This window comes from Lissotriton helveticus, chromosome 8, assembly GCF_964261635.1.
Source record: "Lissotriton helveticus chromosome 8, aLisHel1.1, whole genome shotgun sequence".
Classification (NCBI taxonomy): Eukaryota; Metazoa; Chordata; class Amphibia; order Caudata; family Salamandridae; genus Lissotriton; species Lissotriton helveticus.
In genome coordinates this window covers 188,800,820-188,823,659 of record NC_136069.1, presented here as the reverse complement: position 1 = coordinate 188,823,659, position 22,840 = coordinate 188,800,820, and the positions used below count along the sequence as shown (strand labels likewise).

General features: G+C 45.2%; 1 protein-coding gene across 4 annotated transcripts in view; it reads left to right on the top strand.

Moving 5' to 3' along the window:
• SIM2 (SIM bHLH transcription factor 2) overlaps positions 1-22,840 on the top strand; it is a 453,956-nt gene that overhangs the window by 194,580 nt on the left and 236,536 nt on the right. For all 4 annotated transcript variants that reach the window (XM_078655937.1, XM_078655940.1, XM_078655939.1 and 1 more), the window contains one exon: positions 20,833-20,941. In XM_078655937.1, the coding sequence (XP_078512063.1) occupies positions 20,833-20,941 (109 nt within the window). The remainder of the gene's footprint in view (positions 1-20,832; positions 20,942-22,840) is intronic.

The following is a 22,840-nucleotide window of genomic DNA, read 5'->3' as shown; positions in this document are numbered from 1 at the left end:
ATAGGAAACTATACTTCCAATTCCGTATAGGAACATTACCAGTGAATGCGTTTAAGAAACACTGGTCTCCACTGTGGGATGAACATTGTTATTTTTGTAAAGATCAAATAGAGCACATTTCCCATTTGTTGTTCTGTTGCCCATTGTATATTAGCCCTAGGCGCAAATGGCTAAAACCAGTGTGCTCAAATATTGGTACCCGTAGCCAATCGATAGCCCTTAGAATACTAGAATCCGATTGTTCAGCGCCATTTGTAGTTGCGGTAGCAAAATTTCTTGCTTGGGCTTGGGTAATCCGTACTCGCACTCTAATGTCTAATACAGCAAATTGAAACATGGCTGCTACTATCTAACCATTCCGTTATATGAATTGTCATCTTAAAAATAATTTTTATGAATTTTGGAAAAATGTATTCGTATTTTTAATATGTATAGCATTCGACTGTCAATGTTTAATATGTGTTTTAGAAAGTATTTTTAGCTATAGTATTTATTGTAATAGGGTTAGGAGGATGCTTTTATGACAAATGTCGAATAAAGCTTTGAAATTTGAATTTGTTACTTTAGGAAATATTTCCACATATGCTTCAGCCAACAATGATGGAGGAGAAAAAAAATAATCTAAGTGAGCCATTTTTTTATGTGGGTAAGAATAATATGTATAGGCAGGTAATGTAGCTTTCAGATTACTCCATACATCTACCAGACCGTGATCATTTACCAAATTGTATAAAGCCCGAAACACCTTTGGTTTACGGCCAGCATATTTCTCAGGTCCACTAGTGAGTTCTGTATTTTTTTAATTAATATTCATGTCTCCACATATTATCACCGGTGTTATCCAATTTGCTAATTCCATATTTAAATCTATTAAAGTTTCTGGTTCATCTAAATTTGACCCATATATTGAGCACAGTGTAAAATGAGCAGATTTAATTTTTATCTCGGCTATAGCCCACCTGCCCCATTTGTCCGTTAAACTACGAATTAGTGTACACACTCGTGGTTTTGCTAAAATCATAACTCCCCTAATCATTGTGGTCTGTTGTGATGCACAAATCAGTGAATATCCCAGGTCTTCTGCGACTGAGCGATTGCTCCATGGAAGATGTGTCTCTTGGAGACATACAATATCTGATTGAATATACCGAAGCTCAGAGGCTACCTTGTATCTTTTTTTCACGTTATTAAGGCCGGACACATTTAAAGAACACATTTCTATCTTGTAAGCCATTCAAATATATATTCATCATGACCCAGCATACTGGGGTGCAAATCTTTCTAATAACCAAATATGTCCTTATAATCATGATCGTACCACAAACATTTTCCTCCCTGATCTGTGACTTGTCCCTCACCGGGTTTTTTACCCCTTTTACCCCCACCAAGTTCCCGTCCCCTTCACCACTCAAATACCGTGGGTGCCCCTCTCCACTCCCCCCTACTACCCTCCCCCTCCCTTTTACCTAGGCTTTAGGACTGATGGTCCTTGGATGTGGAGCCTCCCAGACCTCCAGCCTACCCCCACAAGGATACCATTTTACATATGATCATCTGTTTACTGATACACATGAGAAAACATGAGAAAGCAACCTCTACTAAACCCAGATTAGCACTAGACAGCTTTGATTTATAATACCATGCTGCATACAACCTATTGAACTCTGCTCCTTATAGAGCCTGTAAATATTCTTTTGCAGCCTTTACATTCGTAAAATAACGAGAATTTTCTTTATAAATGAGTGAGTTTAGCAGGGTTCATTATATAGGCTTGCGCGCCCTTACTCTGGAACTGTGTGACCAACTGGCGTAACTGCCATTAATTAATCATAGGTTATTTGGAGAAGTCAGGTGTTGCAAAAAACTCAAAGCCCTCACCCTTTATTTTCTTGTTGGGGCGTGTATTCATATATACATCCTCCCTAGCTAAAAAGCTATTGAAGGCTACCAAAATGGGCCGAGGCCTAATCTCAGCCGCCCCAGCCTGTAACCGGATATTAAATGGGAATCTGTGTGCCCGCTCTATTTCTCTGTCCCAATCCCATTTGGTGATCTCCGGGAAGGCCTGTTGAAATAGTTGCACAATAAATCTTCGCGGATCTTGTCCCTCTTTCCCCTCTGGAATCTGCATAATTCTCAGATTATTGAGACGAGCACGATTTTCAAAATCAGCTAACTTCCACTGAATATCCTCTTTATTGGCACTCAACAGTTCTGTGGTAGTTTTCTGTTGAACCAACTGATCCTCAATATTGGAAACTCGTGTTTCAATTTCCACAACTCTCTCCCCGAAATCAGTTTGAGACTTCGCCAGCCGTCGTATTGAATTCTGGAGCCTACGGCAAGAGTTTTGTATCCTCAGACTTTCTTGCTCCGTTTTATCCATATGCGAAAGTATAGTTTGGTAGATAGTGTGTAAAGTAATGTCATTCTCTCTAATTGGTACGTTACTGCCACTGTTTGTTGCTGATAGTACTTCACTATCCCCCCTTTCATCCAATGATTGACCTCTCTCACATATAGTAGCGGGGCTTACTTCTCCCAAATCAACAGAGTCCTCCATCTCACCATCACTCTCATCTACCAAACTCATTTGCTTTGAGTACTGTGCTGTTAAGTCCTCGCAAGATGAAATTGCGCCGTCAGACACCGAGTAGAAATCACCGGATTCGCCTTCTACTGTAAAGCGTCCTTCAGGCAAGAGTGTTAACATTAAGTCAGGAGGTTGACTGTGTGACCTTTCTCGGAGTTGTTCACTATTTCCCCCTTCGACCCCATCTTCCTGAATCATGGCAGTCATGGAGTCTATAGCAATTCCATTATCCAATACCTCGTGTAAATTGCCAGTAACCACTTTCTCAACTGTCGAATTATCATCAATATCAGCGCTTGCAGTATTCTCTTGATTTTCTGTATTTTCAGGCGCTGTCCTTTCTCCCACATTAACACCAGCAGTTGCTTTCAAATGTGTCTCATGTAGCGCGCTTGTACTATTTACACCACTTTTCCCTTTGCGCTTTTCTTCTGCTGCGTTAAATATAGCAGGTATTGTAGCAGCCTTAGTCTTACCCGCTTCATTTTTCTTTTCGATATAGTTTATCAGTTCAAAGCTTTATTCGATTTGTGAAACAAACCATACAAGCAGAACACATACATATATAACATATATTCTTAAAAAACATCAAAAACACAGCAATATGAAACAATCTAGAAAACACCGACTTGCATGGATAAGAAGGCATCGGGGACACGACAGTTAAAAAGTGATCGAAAGGGAACCATTATATACATAGTAAGAGGGAAATCTTAAAAAACATGGTCTAACCAATGTTAGATTTCAACAGTACAAAGCTATAAGTAAATGAGGCTAAAATCATTTTATAATACATGATGGATGCTTTATACATATGATACATTGCACAAGAATTTAATAAATAAACTAATGTACAGACAGGAAACCAAGGTAAAGGAAGCTGAACGCAATCCAGAATGCCATAACTATGGTTTTCCTGGCAGCTGTACATTGGTAAAGTATACAGACAGGAGGCCACGGTAAAAACAGGACTCTGTCTCAATTATCAAAAAACCATGGCTTTCCTGGCAGCTGTACATTTTAATATATATGTCGCTACGAAGAAGCAGATATTCATGTCTTCTAGGGAACTAAGTAGCCGTAAAGCGTTCCTCGTGGAGCGAACGTTGTGTTTTAAAAAGACGGGTTTTAAATATGTTACCCTAAAGAAATGATAAAATTTGCAAAACAATAAGAAATGGCAGCAGCTTTGGCGGGAAACATTGTCACAAGGGCATGCTATATCCGATCTAGAGTTCATCATAGGAAATGCAACAAGATGATGGACGATTCCCAGTCGTAATCGTGTTAGAACAAACCGGTGGAAAATACGAGTGACACCCGAGAGGTAGGGTTGGAAACCGGTGGGTAGATTGTAGTCCCTGTAGGTCTTCACGGTTTGCAGCTTTCCAGACACCTTTGCACGACCTTCTTTCTTATGACTTAAAAACCTTTGTTTGATGTCTTTTTTTGGAATCGAAACTACAGAACTAGGGTCAAAAAAATGTCAAACTGAAACAGGAGATAAAACCAATGGTGTAAGTATTTAAGCCAGGGGATACGTGAGGAGTGATCCAACCTAAGACAGTCAAGAATAATCTCCTGGGTAAATTGGGTTTCAGACTTGGACCAAATTGAGCGCCAAAGCAGCAAAGGGCGCAGTGCAGCTAGATCCGAAATAAAATCAATTCCTACTTCTTCATGAATCAGATCCAAGGATGCTGAAGGTGGTACACATAACAGTTTTCTGAGGAACTTATTTTCGTCTCTCTGCACATTAGGACCAACACAATGTCCCCAGACCCCCGCTCCATACAATGCTGAGGGCACACATTTTACATTATAGATATTCATCATGTCTTTGATACTCTTCACCCCGACTTTGGATGAAAATCTAAAGATACTGTTAGTTGATCTTTTCGTTTTTAAGCTGATATTTTCAAACTCGGAATGCCATGACCCGCTTTTGGCAAAGGTAATACCTAAATAGCAAAAGGTTTTTACTTGTACCATCTTGACCTTATCAATAAAAAAGCTAGAATGGATTTTCTTGGCTTTCATCCTACAGGACATTACAAAGGTTTTAGATTTATTTACTAGTAGCTTCCTACTTTCAATAAATGTCATAAAACTGCCAATGAGGCGCTGTAGGCCAATCTGCGTGCGGGACAATAGCACAGCGTCATTCGCATATAATAAAATTGGCACCGGTTTACCTCCAATCGAAGGCGCATCAGCAGGGGTCTGGCACAGTATGGAATCGATTTGGTTGATGAAGAGGGAAAATAAAAGGGGGGCCAAACACAACCCTGGCGGATGCCTCTTGAAACCTTGAAAAATGAGGTACATTCGCCAAGTGAACCGTAACGCACCTTACATGACAGTCTCTCATAAAGCCTGGCCAGGAAATGTGCAATCTCCTTTGGGGCTCCTGCCTCTAATAGGACCTGCCATAATATACGGTGGTCAACCAGATCGAACGCGCTACTCAAGTCCGCAAAACATAAAAACAAATTCCCCTCTTTAACTTCCGTGTATTTGTTAATTTAAAAGGTCTAAATTTACACATTGTTCTAGTGTCCCCATACCTTTTCTAAAACCGTATTGAACCTTAGTTAAAATATCCTTATCATTTGCCCAGGTTTCCAGCCTCTGTAACATAATTCGACTCATTACCTTAACGGAGGCATCCAATAAGGAAATGGGGCGATAATTACCCGCCTCTGATTTACTGCCTTTTTTAAATATAGGAATTATAACTGATTGGCCCCAGGATGGTGGTGGGCTACCCTCAGCTGCAGCATTGAAGACCCTCACTAGGATGGGTGCCCACAGATTCATTTCAGCTTTGAGAAGGTCTATAGGTACCCCGTCGGGGCCAGGGGCCTTTCCTCCTTTGCTATCAGACAAGCCTTCATAGACCTCCTCCAAGGAAATTCCCAATGGTAGGGGCAACCAGACTGAAACCTCATGGGCAGGAATTTCTAATGACTTCCCTTCCGGGTTAAACATTTTGGAGAAATGTTTGATCCATGCGTTACATGCTACATAAGATGTTAGTTCTGGGATCCCCTCAGTATTTAGAAAGGGGCTGTTTATGGTCTCCCAATAGAGTTTACTATTATGGGTTTCCGCAGCTTGATTAAGGTTATCCCAGGCTTCTTCTTGTAGGGCCTTTTTCCTGTTAGAGAGAGCCTCCTTGTATTTAACACGCAAAGATTTAATGTTATTATGATTGCGTGGTTTAAGGCATAAAGCCTTTTTAAGTTCACGTAAGGACAGGGTACAGGGTTTATCAAACCATCCCAGCCTTACTACCCTGGTTTTGGATTGCTTCTTGGTAAATACAGCTTCAATGGCTGTATTTATCCTGATGTAACTAGACACCATATTTGCCGTGTTGGTCTCTTCACCTAAACAATAAAAAATCTCATTCTGGCATTTATCTATGACCTCCTTAAGTTTTGTCGCGGGATCAATTCTGGCCCACTTGATCCTGGGGCCATTTGGTCTCGTGGGGGCTATATCAGTAGGACAGAATTCATTATTAAAAGGCTTAGAACCCCAGCCCAATAAGGTTAAATGGATACTATTATGATCACTAAGGGATTCTTCCCTTACCCATAAGTTGGTAAATTCACTGGTATTTGAAAGCAAAATATGATCAATATTAGTATTGGCGTGTCTGCCTGTAAATGTAGGGCAAGAGTAGTTAGACTTGTTTCTGTTGCAGCTAAGCAGATCTAAATCAAATTCGGCTATCATATTATTTAAAAGATTACCATAAGTACAGTGTGGAAAGTGAAGAGAATCCTCTTTATCTGTCACCCCATAATTACCCAGCTCACTCCTAAAACCACATGGGTTACCTGGTGTTAAAGGGCATGGCTGAGTATTAAAATCGCCAGCCCACAGGATGACTGCCACTCTCCGGGAGGATGCCAGTACACTTTTAAGTTCAATTTCCAGGGGGGATAGGATATTTCCCCTAGAAGCATCAAAGATGTTATTATAAAAATTAACGAGGATTAGGTCTCTAAATTTATTGGCCTCCAACCGTAGCACCTGACTATGGGGTTCAATAAAGGAATAACTTTTGATATTGAAATCAGTCAGCTTATTAGAGATTAACATCAATAGGCCGCCCTTGGCTCTGCCCGATGGGGAGTTAGATGCACTGAGGCAGTATGACGAATAGCCCTCTACATAAATTGGTACTTGGCACCACGTTTCCTGAAGGAAAATAAAATCGTAACCGGCCCCTATAAATTCCTCCCAAAAAGGGGTATTCAGTTTACCTGAAATACCTGCTATGTTCCAGGTAACAAAATTAAGCCCCGCCGATTTGACTGCTGTATAAATAGCCCTATCTCGTAGTGGGGCGGGCGAGGTGTCAAGAGCAAACTGCTTGTCACCTATAGGCTCTTTGAGTGACTCCTGGAGAGCCGCTGGAACGGCTACTTCAAAGTCGGGGATCCTGCATGGTGTATGGGGGCTTACTATGGTTCTGATGGAATTTAGATCACAAGGTAGGTCTGGGGCTGTATGGGTTTCTTGGAGAGTAGCCATAGTGCTACCTATCGTCACATCTGTCCCCTGGTCCCCCTGGGTAGAGTCGTCCCTTAGTGGAATGGCCAAAGGTCAATCGACCATTTCCAGGCAATCGAACCTATTACTGACTGGAATGCCCCGCCACCCCCCCGCGGTGGGATGGTCGCTATTATGGCGCCACGGCCGCTGACCCACTCTCTACTTCTATCCTTCTGTGGGTACCAAGAACCTGTGTTGTTCCACGAACGTTCAGATGGTTGTGCCCAGTTTGAGCCTGTCAAATGTTGGCGCTCAGATGGTAGCGCCCAATTGGGAGCTATCGGGGGCTGATACTCGGGAGGTTGTACCCAGATTGGTACTGTCGGGTACTGACGCTCTGGGGGTTGCACCCAGTTTGACACTATCGGCTGCTGCAGCTCGGGTGGTTGCACCCAATTTGAGACTAGCGGGTGTTTGCTCTCAGGTGGTTGTGCCCATTTTGGAACTATCAGGGGCAGGCGCACAGGTGGTTGGGCCCAGTTAGGAGCTTTCGGGTGCTGGCGCTCAGGTGGATATACCCAATTATGTGCTGCCACATTCGGTTGGCTACGTTCATAGGGATAGAAGGAGGAGAGGCGATGGGCATAAATCCCCCCTTCTTAGCCAGAGCGGGCCAAGAACAAATATAGTCCACCATATCTGGATCATCGCAGGTCACTATGATACAGTCTCCCTGAATGTTTTTGGGTTCATCCCCAATCCATGGCACTCTACGTACTGCAGAAATTTGACTATTTTGGGGAGATTGAGACCTGTTCATAGTGAGCCACTGTGAGACCTTATTCCATAGGGACCAGGATGGCTCCTCCTTATTTGTGGGTAGCTCGGGGACCCCAGTAAGAATGATGGTATAGGGGGACGCTTCTGGTGATAGATGAACGGGACGCCTAGACCTGAAACCCCTTTTTCCCTCATCAGGTCGAGTCGACGTTGGGTGCTGGGGAAAAAGTGGGGTGGTGGGCCTTTTATTTGATGATTGAGACAGACCCTTATTGGGCGCAGACTGGGTGGACTGAGTAGACTGGGTGGGGGTGTGCTGACAGGAAAGAGTGACCGTGTTATCAGTCATACGCACACTCCCTAGGGGGGTTGAAGAAAAAGTTTCTGGCTTTTTATGCTTGGTTAGATTAGGCTGGGTTTTTGGTGTTGGAGGACAATTAACTACGCTATCCAACTGGACCCCTTGCGCTCCTGATCTAGAAGGGATCGTTGTACCCACCCCCTGTTTTACTTGGGCCAGACTAAGCTGAGTCGGAGGCTTCTGGGTAAGAGTAGCAAGTTGTTTTTCAATCGACATAATGCTAAGTTCTAGGGGTTTCAAAACATGATGTAGTAGTTCCCTAATGTTCACTAAAAGCTGGGAATTGACATCCCCCAAAGTACGGACATCCCCTTCTTTGGCCGTAGGCGCTGCATATAAAGTTTGTTCCGGTATGGTAGTAGAAGGCGAGTTAGAACCCTTCGTGGCGCCCTGCCGTGGATTGGAGAATGCCCCTTTCTTATTGGTAATAGCAGGTTGGTAAATCATGGGATTGCTTTTCTTTAAGACTTTGTCTTGTTTTGGGACAGCGCCCTCCTTGGCCCCCGTTGGCTGGATCTCGGGGCATTGATCTTGAGTTAGCAATGACTGGAGGTCAGGGGAGTTCTCTAGGTTCTCCGTGGAATCAAGATCAGAAATAATGTTAGTAGCTGACAGGTCAACCGTATTCGGGATGGAATGAACCTCAGCTATAACATTAGGTTGCAATAACACCGGGATAGATGTGGTTAACTGAAGTGGCGATTGAGCTGATGCTAGAAGGCCCAGAGAGGACCTCCTAGCGATTGCCAAATCCTGTGACACCCTCCGCTCCAGTAAGGAAATACTTAGGTTAATGGCCTCGTTAGTTCTAGTAAGAAATTGGTCGAGCGGGCCAGTAAGCAGGGCAGATTTCATGGCTGTCTTGCTTCTAGATCCCCTGGTCATGGTGGGGGAAAGGGGAATATATTTGGTATGGTAAAGTAAAATATCAATGCTGTGAAGCGACAAAAGTACCTTGGTGGGGAAACGTGTTGATCAAATCGCAAGGCCAAAGGGGGTGGCCCAGCCCGGCCTCGCTCGGTCTCGAACGGGCTTAAACGGGCCCGCCCTTTGCCCGGGCTTCGCCCGGCGTCCCGCGAGGCGGTGGTGGCGTCGTTTGTATGCGCCTCCTGGCGCTTAGAAGTGAGGCGGACCCCAGTAGGGCTTCTGGGTATTGTAGTCCTGCCCCTCGCCGTCTCCTCTCAGCGGCTCCCGCTCCAGTAGGTGGAAGAGCGAGGGAGCAGCGGGAGACTGGCGGGCGGGTCCGCGACAAGCAGCAAAGCTCTGTGGTGATGTGGGATCAGCTGGTCACAGCTACGGCAGCAACACGGTCAGGTTAGAGTTCCCACTTGCAATGGTGGTGGCGTCATTTTTATGTGCCTCCTGGCGCTTAGAAGTGAGGCGGACCCCAGTAGGGCTTCTGGGTATTGTAGTCCTGCCCCTCGCCGTCTCCTCTCAGCGGCTCCCGCTCCAGTAGGTGGAAGAGCGAGGGAGCAGCGGGAGACTGGCGGGCGGGTCCGCGACAAGCAGCAAAGCTCTGTGGTGATGTGGGATCAGCTGGTCACAGCTACGACGGCAACACGGTCAGGTTAGAGTTCCCACTTGCAATGGTGGTGGCGTCGTTTTTATGCGCCTCCTGGCGCTTAGAAGTGAGGCGGACCCCAGTAGGGCTTCTGGGTATTGTAGTCCTGCCCCTCGCCGTCTCCTCTCAGCGGCTCCCGCTCCAGTAGGTGGAAGAGCGAGGGAGCAGCGGGAGACTGGCGGGCGGGTCCGCGACAAGCAGCAAAGCTCTGTGGTGATGTGGGATCAGCTGGTCACAGCTACGGCAGCAACACGGTCAGGTTAGAGTTCCCACTGGCAATGGTGGTGGCGTCGTTTTTATGCGCCTCCTGGCGCTTAGAAGTGAGGCGGACCCCAGTAGGGCTTCTGGGTATTGTAGTCCTGCCCCTCGCCGTCTCCTCTCAGCGGCTCCCGCTCCAGTAGGTGGAAGAGCCAGGGAGCAGCGGGAGACTGGCGGGCGGGTCTGCGACAAGCAGCAAAACTCTGTGGTGATGTGGGATCAGCTGGTCACAGCTACGGCAGCAACACGGTCAGGTTAGAGTTCCCACTTGCAATGGTGGTGGCGTCGTTTTTATGCGCCTCCTGGCGCTTAGAAGTGAGGCGGACCCCAGTAGGGCTTCTGGGTATTGTAGTCCTGCCCCTCGCCGTCTCCTCTCAGCGGCTCCCGCTCCAGTAGGTGGAAGAGCGAGGGAGCAGCGGGAGACTGGCGGGCGGGTCAGCGACAAGCAGCAAAGCTCTGTGGTGATGTGGGATCAGCTGGTCACAGCTACGGCAGCAACACGGTCAGGTTAGTTCGCCCTAAGTGTGGCAGGGTATGCTCAGACGTGAGTCCCTTGTTCACTTGGCCACTGGATTCAAGATAGCCTGGTTGATGAGGATTATGAATCCGAAACCGGTCCCAGGATGCTTGTTTCCGGTCCAGGGAAGACATGGCTTGGCAGTTCGGGCTGGACTGTTCCCATGAGGCACAGGGTCAGACTGATTTGCATATAGCCATGTCTGAACTGGGGTGGCTGAGTGAACTAAAGAATGGTGATGGATTAAACCCAGATCAGTTGACTGGGGGTGAGTGTTTGATTTGTTCAAACGCTCCGTCCATCATCCCCTTTTGTATCGCTTTGTTCGCCCTAAGTGTGGCAGGGTATGCTCAGACGTGAGTCCCTTGCTCACTTGGCCACTGGATTCAAGGTAGCCTGGCTAATGAGGATTATGAATCCGAAACCGGTCCCAGGGTGCTTATTTCCGGGGCATGGAAGACATGGCTTGGCAGTTCGGGCTGGACTGTTCCCATGAGGCACAGGGTCAGACTGATTTGCATATAGCCATGTCTGAAATGGGGTGGCTGAGTGGGCTAAAGAATGGTGATGGATTAAACCCAGATCAGTTGACTGGGGGTGAGTGTTTGATTTGCTCAAGCGCTCCGTCCATCATCCCCTTTTGTATCGCTTTGTTCGCCCTAAGTGTGGCAGGGTATGCTCAGACGTGAGTCCCTTGCTCACTTGGCCACTGGATTCAAGATAGCCTGGCTGATGAGGATTATGAATCCGAAACCGGTCCCAGGATACTTGTTTCCGGTCCATGGAAGACATGGCTTGGCAGTTCGGGCTGGACTGTTCCCATGAGGCACAGGGTCAGACTGATTTGCATATAGCCATGTCTGAAATGGGGTGGCTGAGTGGGCTAAAGAATGGTGATGGATTAAACCCAGATCAGTTGACTGGGGGTGAGTGTTTGATTTGCTCAAGCGCTCCGTCCATCATCCCCTTTTGTATCGCTTTGTTCGCCCTAAGTGTGGCAGGGTATGCTCAGACGTGAGTCCCTTGCTCACTTGGCCACTGGATTCAAGATAGCCTGGCTGATGAGGATTATGAATCCGAAACCGGTCCCAGGATGCTTGTTTCCGGTCCACGGAAGACATGGCTTGGCAGTTCGGGCAGGACTGTTCCCATGAGGCACAGGGTCAGACTGATTTGCATATAGCCATGTCTGAACTGGGGTGGCTGAGTGAACTAAAGAATGGTGATGGATTAAACCCAGATCAGTTGACTGGGGGGTGAGTGTTTGATTTGTTCAAACGCTCCGTCCATCATCCCCTTTTGTATCGCTTTGTTCGCCCTAAGTGTGGCAGGGTATGCTCAGACGTGAGTCCCTTGCTCACTTGGCCACTGGATTCAAGATAGCCTGGCTGATGAGGATTATGAATCCGAAACCGGTCCCAGGATGCTTGTTTCCGGTCCATGGAAGACATGGCTTGGCAGTTCGGGCTGGACTGTTCCCATGAGGCACAGGGTCAGACTGATTTGCATATAGCCATGTCTGAAATGGGGTGGCTGAGTGGGCTAAAGAATGGTGATGGATTAAACCCAGATCAGTTGACTGGGGGTGAGTGTTTGATTTGCTCAAGCGCTCCGTCCATCATCCCCTTTTGTATCGCTTTGTTCGCCTTAAGTGTGGCAGGGTATGCTCAGACGTGAGTCCCTTGCTCACTTGGCCACTGGATTCAAGATAGCCTGGCTGATGAGGATTATGAATCCGAAACCGGTCCCAGGATACTTGTTTCCGGTCCATGGAAGACATGGCTTGGCAGTTCGGCTGGACTGTTCCCATGAGGCACAGGGTCAGACTGATTTGCATATAGCCATGTCTGAAATGGGGTGGCTGAGTGGGCTAAAGAATGGTGATGGATTAAACCCAGATCAGTTCCCTGGGGGTGAGTGTTTGATTTGCTCAAGCGCTCCGTCCATCATCCCCTTTTGTATCGCTTTGTTCGCCCTAAGTGTGGCAGGGTATGCTCAAACGTGAGTCCCTTGCTCACTTGGCCACTGGATTCAAGATAGCCTGGCTGATGAGGATTATAAATCCGAAACCGGTCCCAGGATGCTTGTTTCCGGTCCATGGAAGACATGGCTTGGCAGTTCGGGCTGGACTGTTCCCATGAGGCACATGGTCAGACTGATTTGCATATAGCCATGTCTGAAATGGGGTGGCTGAGTGGGCTAAAGAATGGTGATGGATTAAACCCAGATCAGTTGACTGGGGGTGAGTGTTTGATTTGCTCAAGCGCTCCGTCCATCATCCCCTTTTGTATCATTTTTCTTTTCAGCGAGGCTCGTTGCTTTATCAGATTTAGTCGAGTCCTCCACCTCGCTGCTGCCACCGGCGGTCTCCTGAGCCCGTCTCTCTCGCACACCTTTGGGAGCCATTCTCTGAGCGTAAAGCTTTCTGCTGGAAATTCGAATTACTCTCACAGCATTCCTCGCGGCGTTCCTCAGGCTCTGCAAACCGGCCACAGCTGTGTTAACCGCTCGTAGAAGCCAGCTCCGTTCACGTGCCGAAGGGGTGTAAGCGCCGACAAAAACGCCAGACATCAATCGTGCGGACCTCGTTCCATGCAGCACCGGCACATACAATAGCGGCAGGACAGCTATATTCTTTCTCTACAAAACACCTTTTACCGCACTCCAGCCGAAAAGTGGTTATTATTCCGGAGTAAATATCACCAAGTTTTTTTTTTTAGCATGCAAGAACTCTCTCCAGTCTCTCCGCTTTCTCCGTTCTCTCAATAGCTCCCTGCGGGCTGGCTGGAGAGGTCAGCCTACGCGTCCACTCTCGCGGGCGCCATCTTGCCTCCGCCCTGCATTCAGTTGTTTTCAATGTTATTTTTGGGCCAAATGTTTTTATATGATGTATCTGGTCCAATGGATGATAAACTATTTTAACAAACATCGCTAGTATTTGATGTGTATTTTATTAAATATTTATGAGATTGTAAATATAGTTGGAGCATTATTAGTTATTTTTTGACATTGACAGTATATCTGGTTTTCTTATGTTGATAATTAATCATTCACATAGCGAAAGTTTCAATTTCAACTAGTTCAGTGGGAAAACGTTTGTATTGCTTTAATTGAAACAACTACTTACCTAAACCAATGTTGATGTACAGAAAAAAGCTAATACATGTGCTATGTAAATAAAAGTGCTGAGTGACCACTTGCGATTGCTTGCTTACCAGCAACTCCATACACCACATGCATCTGTAAGTGAAGCATGCCAAAGGTTGGTTGAGAAAGACTGCACCTGGAGGATCCAAAAGAGATTGGAGCTCCTTTATTTTTCGGATTGTTTTTGTTGCCTTTAGACTCCCACCACTGTACCTACCGTGACACAGGGCAAGACACTAACATCACCAAAAGGTGTGTCTGGGGGCGAAGTGTCGCTTGAGGCTGTACAGACGACGAGTTGTAGATAAGACGACTCACGGTTCCCTCTATGGTATGGTCAGCACTGCTTCGCCAAATCATCGCCAAATTGTAGTAAAGTCGCCATGAAGTAGCCGTACACTTTCATAAGTGAATGAAGTAGATTTATTAAAGAGCAGAACCTAACAAACACCTCTCCATCTGACCAAACCACCAACTGACCCTGGGAGAACATTCAGTGCAATCTAGAATGCACACAGGTATTCTGGAAGGGTGGGAAGGTGGGAACACAAAGAAAGGCATAACATCAACAGGTAGCCATGTTGTAAGAAGTAACAATATACAACAGTAACTCTGTCCCATTAGGCTGCAGGATTTGATTGAACCAAAAAAGGCAGACCTGGGCCTCCTTGAATGTGGGGTTTAGATGTTGGGTATCTGTGTACGTTAGCATAGGGATTGCGTTACTCACTTAAGTCTCCAGATGTAGATTTTCAAGCTCGTGCTGGACTGAGCAGCAAAAGTGCCACATCAGGGAAACGTGATTTTTTTTTGCAACAAACAGCTCATTATGAATGCTGCACAATTAGAGCTAACTTATTTGGATTTCACCACCACCCATTAGCTAAAACATGGCACAAAGTGTGGTAATGTCACGTTTAAAAAGAGGAGTGCATTCGTTGGTAAAGATCACTCGACCAAGTGACAAATTATTACAGAAATACTCCGAATGTTTGGGTTTAGTACCTAATAGTGTTCAATGACATTGCCAATGAGAGGGAGTGACGTTCAAAACAGCGGAATCTTAAATACTGTTATCTCCAAAACATGTTAATCACATAATAGGATGACTTACAACTCATAAGAATATTTGATGGTGTATCTGTCATATGATTGGTTCGTTAATACACAACAACATACTTAGATATAATGTTTATGCTCCCCTACACAATACCCTTACTTCTGATTCGTGCACGTTTACCTCTCTGACATGTATTTCTAGCTCTGCGGTGAGCTCTTACAATATAATATCCCGTGTTTAGAGCCACAGAGTATAGATGGTACACCAACACACGTCACTTGTAGACAGATTATGGTCGGACAGAGAATACGATCATTTTTATACCATACAAATTTGTGCAAGGAATGCCCAATAATGACGACAAAGATGCTGGTTGGAGTGATTCCCCTGCCCACCCTAAGTGATTTCAAGGGTTCACACAGGTTTAGGCCTGGCAACAAAGCACAGTTTTTGCCATACCTTATGCTGTCAACAGTAAAAATTCTTTGAAGTCCTACTTAGAGGGGCTTCGGCTCTGGCCAATGTTGACTCACTCGAGTACAGCATTTGATTGGACAGAAATTGTGTGCTTCCGTGATGAGGTCATGAAGAGCGCTTGTATTGCACTTTTTGCCTTTTGTAAAAGATTGTGATCAGTACAGCAGCATTGAGTTGGTTATGGTGACAAGCTAATGATCAAGTATATGAGCCTGATCGCTTTATTAATTAAAGTTACAAAAAAGGCAGTAGGCCTGAAAAGGATATCCTAAAACCAATAGGCATTTATTGGTGGATTGTTATTAATACTCTGTTAAAGTCTGTAGATATGTATGTTGTTCCATTGAATCTCCGAAGTTACTGTTCATAGCAATGGTTTCGATGTCAGTTATTCCCTATGACAAACTTTGGGATTTGAACATTTGCAATTTGATCATCTTTGTTAGGCCATTTTGAGCGGGGTTATATATTGTTTTGCCAAATGTAATTATGTGCGTATTTATAACTTTATGACTAATCCTGATGGCTGCCATCCTTCGTTAGGTTTTTCTTGGTTATGGTGACATGTCCGTGATAAAGGCTTTAGGCATGACTGGTTCATTGGGAGCAGTTATGTCACAGTAATAGGACTGATCTGTTTACTGACAAAACAAAGCAATAAACCTGACATTTGTATTGCAAAACACATATGTTAAAGCCAGTAGGCCTTACAAAGAGGATTGTTACTAAACTGTGCTAAAGCATGTAGGCAGGAATTTTGTTATATGGAATCTTACAGATTTCCTTAGTAAACAAAGGCTTTGATGCTGATTACCTCCTTTAACAAACCATGAGCCATATTATGGATATGACGCTCTTTCCCTGTTTGCGCCATGGCTCTTTCAAAAGATGCGTCGCGTGTAAACAGGGACAGTGCAATGTATTACAAATAATGCGCTGCGCCCAGGGCAGCTGTGAACTCATGCTGACCTATGGCCTGTGCATTCATGTGATATACAGAGCAGCTGCTCCAAAGCTGGTCTGTGTTTCGCAGTGCGGGAGACAACCCGACTTCATTTTAAAGAGAGGAGCAATATCCCCTTGCAGGCGGTTGCAGTGAGTGACTGTACCCATCTGCAAAGGAATATCGGGAGGGGTCCAGAGGGCTGCCCATAGGAGGTGCGCTTTCAGTCCGCCACCTTTTTGTGGAGAACTTACAGTGCGCCTCCTAAAGGTATGTTTGCTTCTGCACCCACGTCCGTATTCTGTGGGCCCAGAGGCAAAGTGATTCTCTCATTTTAAAAAATATTTAAAAAGGTACTTACAACCATATATATGCGTATATGCAGACATACATCTACAAAGAGGAGCTTTAATGTAACCCTAATCAGCTATTGGTCTATTGGAGAGTCATTCACACTCTGCTTCAGTCCATGATAAATGATAGCTCTCCAGAGAGTGCTGCTGGGCTGCTTGCTTGCCTCCTATTTCATCTGCAGTGTGCTGCATCACACATAGTGACTGCTTCTAAACTAGGTGACCATCTTGGAATGGGATTGTCCATAGTGTATCATTGTTTTACTATTCCAAGATGGTCAAAATGTTGCTTCTAAGCAGGTCAGCTATGTTGGAAATTTAAAAAAAGATATACTTCATACAATAAGATTGGAAAAAGGCCCCCTGATGCTGTTTATTTTTACTTTTTATTGCAAACATGCACCCACCACATTTATGTGGCAGCTTTATTTCTTTTTTTCACTTCTTCTAATTTATCTTAAACTAGCAGCCCGTCCCGACGTTGTCCGGGCATGAATTGCTGGCGGCCAGTAGTATATTGTTTTGTAGGATTTCGTTTTGATAGCATTTCTTATCTGTGACAGGCCTGTGAAACGTTCCGATTCACAGTGCACTGCAGATGCACTTAAGAGTGCGCGTTCAGTAGTGTGTGAACTCGAGTTTCCCTACTTTATTTTTCCTTGCAATATTATATAGCGCGAACTCGACAACATGGCATGAGCACAATTTACATTACAGAAGAACACATTCATTTGTGGTAGGCACGGGGAGACAAACCGATTTGCCTGGAATCACAGCATGTTGAGCTGATGCCGAGATTCGAACGTAGCTCCCCAGCTCTAAAGTTCGCAATTCTAGAACTTGTGGCGGGAGGTGTGTCTAAAAGTGTATGTCGGTGCTGGCCATCAATGAGAGAGACCTGTGCATTTTTCAAAAGGGTGGTGAAAAAATATGAGTATGTTGCTGGAGATGTGGGCCGCCGTGCCACCAATGTACTTACCGGGGGAGGGTAAACACCCATTATTCCGCAACTTTCTTTCCGCATACCATCACTCCGCATACTTTCATTACGAAAGTACCATGACTCCGCAATACCATTATAACGCATGGCATTACATTTTATATGCTTTTACCATGCATACATTTACAACGAAATTCGTTGTAAATGCATGAATGGTAAAAGCATGTTTTTTTTAATGTTTGGATATGGTAAGTATGGGTATAGGGGTATATGTTTTGGGGTACTGAGGTATATGTTTTGGGGTGTTTGGGTATTTTAAGGGTTCAGATATAGTTTTGGGTTATGAGGTACAGGGGTAGTTTTAGGGATAGGTATGGGTTTTGGGGTACAGGGGTATTTTTAGGGTTCAGGGTTAGGTTTGGGTTTTGGGGTATAGGGGTATTTTTAGGGTTCAGGGGTAGGTTTGGGTTTTGGGGTACAGGGGTATTTTAAGGGTTCAGGGCTAGGTTTGGGTTTTGGGGTACAGGGGTATTTTTAGGGTTCCGGGCTAGGTTTGGGTTTTAGGGTACAGGGGTATTTTAGGGTTCAGGGTTAGGTTTGGGTTTTGGGGTACAGGGTTATTTTTGGGTTCAGGGCTAGGTTTGGGTTTTGGGGTACAGGGGTATTTTTAGGGTTCAGGGGTAGGTTTGGGTTTTGGGGTACAGGGGTATTTTAAGGGTTCAGGGCTAGGTTTGGGTTTTGGGGTACAGGGGTATTTTAGGGTTCAGGGGTAGGTTTGGGTTTTGGGGTACAGGGGTATTTTTAGGGTTCAGGGCTGGGTTTGGGTTTTGGGGTACAGGGGTATTTTTATGGTTCAGGGGTAGGTTTGGGTTTTGAGGCACAGGGGTATTCATAGGGTTCAGGGCTAGGTTTGGGTTTTGGGGTACAGGAGTATTTTTAGGGTTTAGGGATAGGTTTGGGTTTTGGGGTACAAGGGTATTTTAAGGATTCAGGGCTAGGTTTGGGTTTTGGTGTACAGGGGTATTTTTAGGGTTCCGGGCTAGGTTTGGGTTTTAGGGTACAGGGGTATTTTAGGGTTCAGGGTTAGGTTTGGGTTTTGGGGTACAGGGTTATTTTTAAGGTTCAGGGCTAGGTTTGGGTTTTGGGGTACAGGGGTATTTTTAGGGTTCAGGGGTAGGTTTGGGTTTTGGGGTACAGGGGTATTTTAAGGGTTCAGGGCTAGGTTTGTGTTTTGGGGTACAGAGGTATTTTAGGGTTCAGGGGTAGGTTTGGGTTTTGGGGTACAGGGGTATTTTTAGGGTTCAGGGCTGGGTTTGGGTTTTGGGGTACAGGGGTATTTTTAGGGTTCAGGGGTAGGTTTGGGTTTTGAGGCACAGGGGTATTCACAGGGTTCAGGGCTAGGTTTGGGTTTTGGGGTACAGGAGTATTTTTAGGGTTTAAGGATAGGTTTGGATTTTGGGGTACAGGATATATTTATAGGGTTAAGATGGGTTAGTGTTTAAAGGTGTTGGGGTATTTTAAGGAGTAAGGATGGGTTATAATTATGGGGTGTAGGGGTATTTAAAGGGAGCAGGGTGGACACCCGGAGCTGGAATGTACAGAACCTGGGAAGAAAAACAATGAAATATTGGGCACAACGCTTATTTTTTTTCCCGTAATCCCGCGCCCCGCACACGCCCCCAGCACACACCCACAGCACACGATATGAGACATGGCATGAAGGGCGGAACGTACCACACGCCCCTAGCGTTTGTCACACCCCCAGCACAACGCAGACACGCCCACAAGGGACTACTTTGCTGGCACGGTTCTTTTGCCTTTTAAATGTATATGGTGGGTGTCTGCATAGCCTATGTCCTTCTGCTGCAACTGCCCTTTCCAACGCTGTATTGGGTGTTGTGATTGGTGCTGTGGTTCCTGAGATTACCCGCCTCAAGGTTTGGGCTCTCTCTTTATTATATTAGTATAGATAGATATGTTTTTGAGTGTGTGTGTTCCCATGTTTTATTATTAATGGGTAAATGGGTGAATGCAATGAGTCAGTGAGTGTATGAATGATTAAAGGGATGAGTGACAGTGTGCATGTAAGATGAGAAATAGAGTGCTTAAATTCACGTTACTAAACAGAAATCTCTTTCAGTTATAATCCAGACATATTGTCATTGCTAATACTGGGTTTAATTTGCTACCAAGCAGATCACCTTCAACACCTCCCCTCTACCCCGCCATCCCTTTCTTCAGCTCGTTTATTGAATACTATTAGATACCTAACCCAAACCGGTTGAGTATTTCTGTATTTGGGCAAACACATGCAGTATTCCGTAACTCACTTGGGTGCATTTTTAACAACATAGGCACTTCACAGTATTTTTAGTGAGTAGAGAATCCGATAGAGGAAATCCCGTGTTTTTCCCTTCCTTGCCCTTTTATGACATACAGAATCTATTATTATGCCAGGGAGTTTTTGCACGGATTTAGGGTATGACTCCTAATAAGGCCACGTGTGCTCTGAATATTATTATAGCAAATTGACCTTTCTCTCCTGTTTGATTTACTAAAGGGCCGATTACGATGCGGTTGGAAAAGGCTTCAACTGTAGTTCGGAGCCTTTCCGGCCACATCATAATATGTTGGTCGGATTCCTTTCTGACTGCCTCATTCCAATGGAGGCAGTTGGAAAGGAGTCTGATCGGTCATTCCAACAGGCTCGGAGAGCCCGGCTGCCAGTCAGAATGCGGCCTGTAATCCCAAGGGCGGCTCTTTCCACCCGAGGGCCAACAATGTCAGGTTTCGGTAGCCTTTCTGTGCCGGCCTTTCGGACACAGAAAGGCTGTTGGAACTCGACTTTGGGGCCCCCAGCAGGGCCCCCTTGGGTGCACGGCCTCCGGTACGGTGCCCCTCTATTGATCCCTGCACCCCATGGCAGGCACCTTAAGGGTCTACCACGGGGTGCAGGGATGAACTCCACCTCCTATTTTGCAATGGGAGCATGCATTCCGCCCGGGAATACATGCTCCCATTGTAAAGTATGGGAATGTAACCAAACAGTGTACGGTCGCAACCTAATTAGTTGGTCGGGACTGCCGACTGAGTGTCGGTCAAACCCATGACCGAGACGATGTCAAGCGGAGGAAACTCCGCCTGACATTGTAATAGGGCCCTTAATCTTCACCCTCACTATGAGACCAAGAATTTGGTACCTTAGCCCACATAAATAAATCAATTAAATCAGTTGGATCATTAATAAAATGTGTATATATTTTAATTTTAAAACAGTGGAACCTGAATTAAAAATGCTAACAACTCATATCTCTGACACTTTCATTTTGCCAGGTCGAGCTTACTGGTAACAGCATCTATGAATATATCCATCCTTCAGACCACGATGAAATGACTGCAGTGCTCAGCGCTCACCAGCCGCTTCACCCTCACCTCCTGCAAGGTACAGTAGGCACATGAGATGCATTTGATCTTATCCCATTGGTTTGCCAGTGCTCCATCAGAATCACAGCTCTGCTATCATAGGTGTCGATTGTGTGTTCTTTGTTAACTTGCAGTTCACAAGGTCACCTTTCTAAAAAGGTCTGTGTTTTTTGTTACCATTTGGCGAAGATGCTATTATGTCATCATACATCATGTGGGGCCTCATTATATCAGAATAACCATTCGGAGTGATGGAGAAGAATTGCTTAGTGGGCAATTAAAAGGGCATGGTAAACTGTTCTGCCCTTCATACGGGAAAAAAGGACCAGCAGCCCAAAGGGCCAGGGTGCCACAATGACTGCCAAGTGAAGAATGGCAGTATGGTGGCACCAGGACACAGAGGGATTCCTACCACATCCTAAGCAGTATGGAGGAGAGCCCCACTGCATCCTAGTAGTACCACCTAGAATAAAACATGCAAAAGGCTGCTCTTCGTCTGAGGTTGTTGACCCTTCCACCACCGGCAGCAAAATAACAATAGGTATCACACCACAAGCGGTAAAAGGTGTGCAGCTTCTTTAGGTGGCTCATACCCCTATGAAAATCAAGATCCACAGGTGGACTATTAATATGGGTAATAAAGGTACACTCTGCTAGTTACCACCTACCCATCCTTAGGGGGCAGGACATCAACATGTGGTAATTGGGATTGGCTTATATCTGTATGCTACTGCCTGTTACTTAATGAGAACTTTGGGATATTTAATTTGAGATTCTAGCAAGGATGTACATTTGTGAATTCATAATGTTGCAAACAGTGGCTAATTGCAAAACTGACCTAACTGTATTTCAGACACAAGGAGAAATTATTTCCAAGGAATCTACTCTATGCTATGGTAACAGGAAGCATAGATATACTTAGTAATGCAAGTAGTTCATGAGACACCCCAATCGCCGACGTCAATGAGACTAGAGTTGGTCTAACATTTGTTGGAATGTTACCAATTGGAAGGTCATTGCACCCAGAAATCATTATGTTAGCTAAATTTTGCTTTGATGGGGGAATAACATGGAAATAGCTTTAGAGTTTAAAAGTGCTTTAATGTGATACTATATCACTTTAAATAAAATAAAAAACACATTGTTAAATGTATGGTAAAATACTCACCACCCGTTTAGCATTACTTTTGTATAGATCCAACCACCTGTATTGTGAGGACCTTAGTGTAATATTTTGTGGTATTGTTGTCAAAATATGGTTATTGCTACATAATGAGAAAATCCAGTTGCCAACACGTGTTGTAAACATATTAGAAACTGCTATCTACCTACCTGTAAAGAGCTTTATCCACCAGGGAGAGTTAAGCAAATGGATTTTGTGGGAATGAACGTTCCATCTTGACTGCATCAGCTGTCCCATCACGCTATCTTTTTTTACTTTTCTAAGAAAGTCCCTGGAGTTTTACTTTTTGAATTTTGTTTTTTTTGAGGGCCCTCTAATCTAACATAAATCTGCTATTGTGGGACATCTTTGGCTTGCACGGAGGCAGAAATGAGTCTTAATTGGTCTCCCCCGCTACGCAAGCCCCAAGACATGTGAATATAAGGTTAAGTCACACTGCAGCCCTTTGAAGAGCCACGTCAACACCATCCTCTGTGTACTCTGCAACAAGGCTTCCTGAACAGGTAGATGAATGCTGCCAACTTCCCCAAGATAAGGACTGAGGCCTTTGTCCTGCTGTAGCTTTGCTGACCATGCCTGGGTGGAAACCCCACACCCACCCTAAGGAGACGAGAGAGACTGCATGCCAAGAGGCCTTCACAATCCCTCACCCGAGACCTAAGAATAGTTAACCAATTTCAATATACATTCTTAGATGCCACTCTGCCCACCCCTCAAGTGCATCCTAAATGCTGC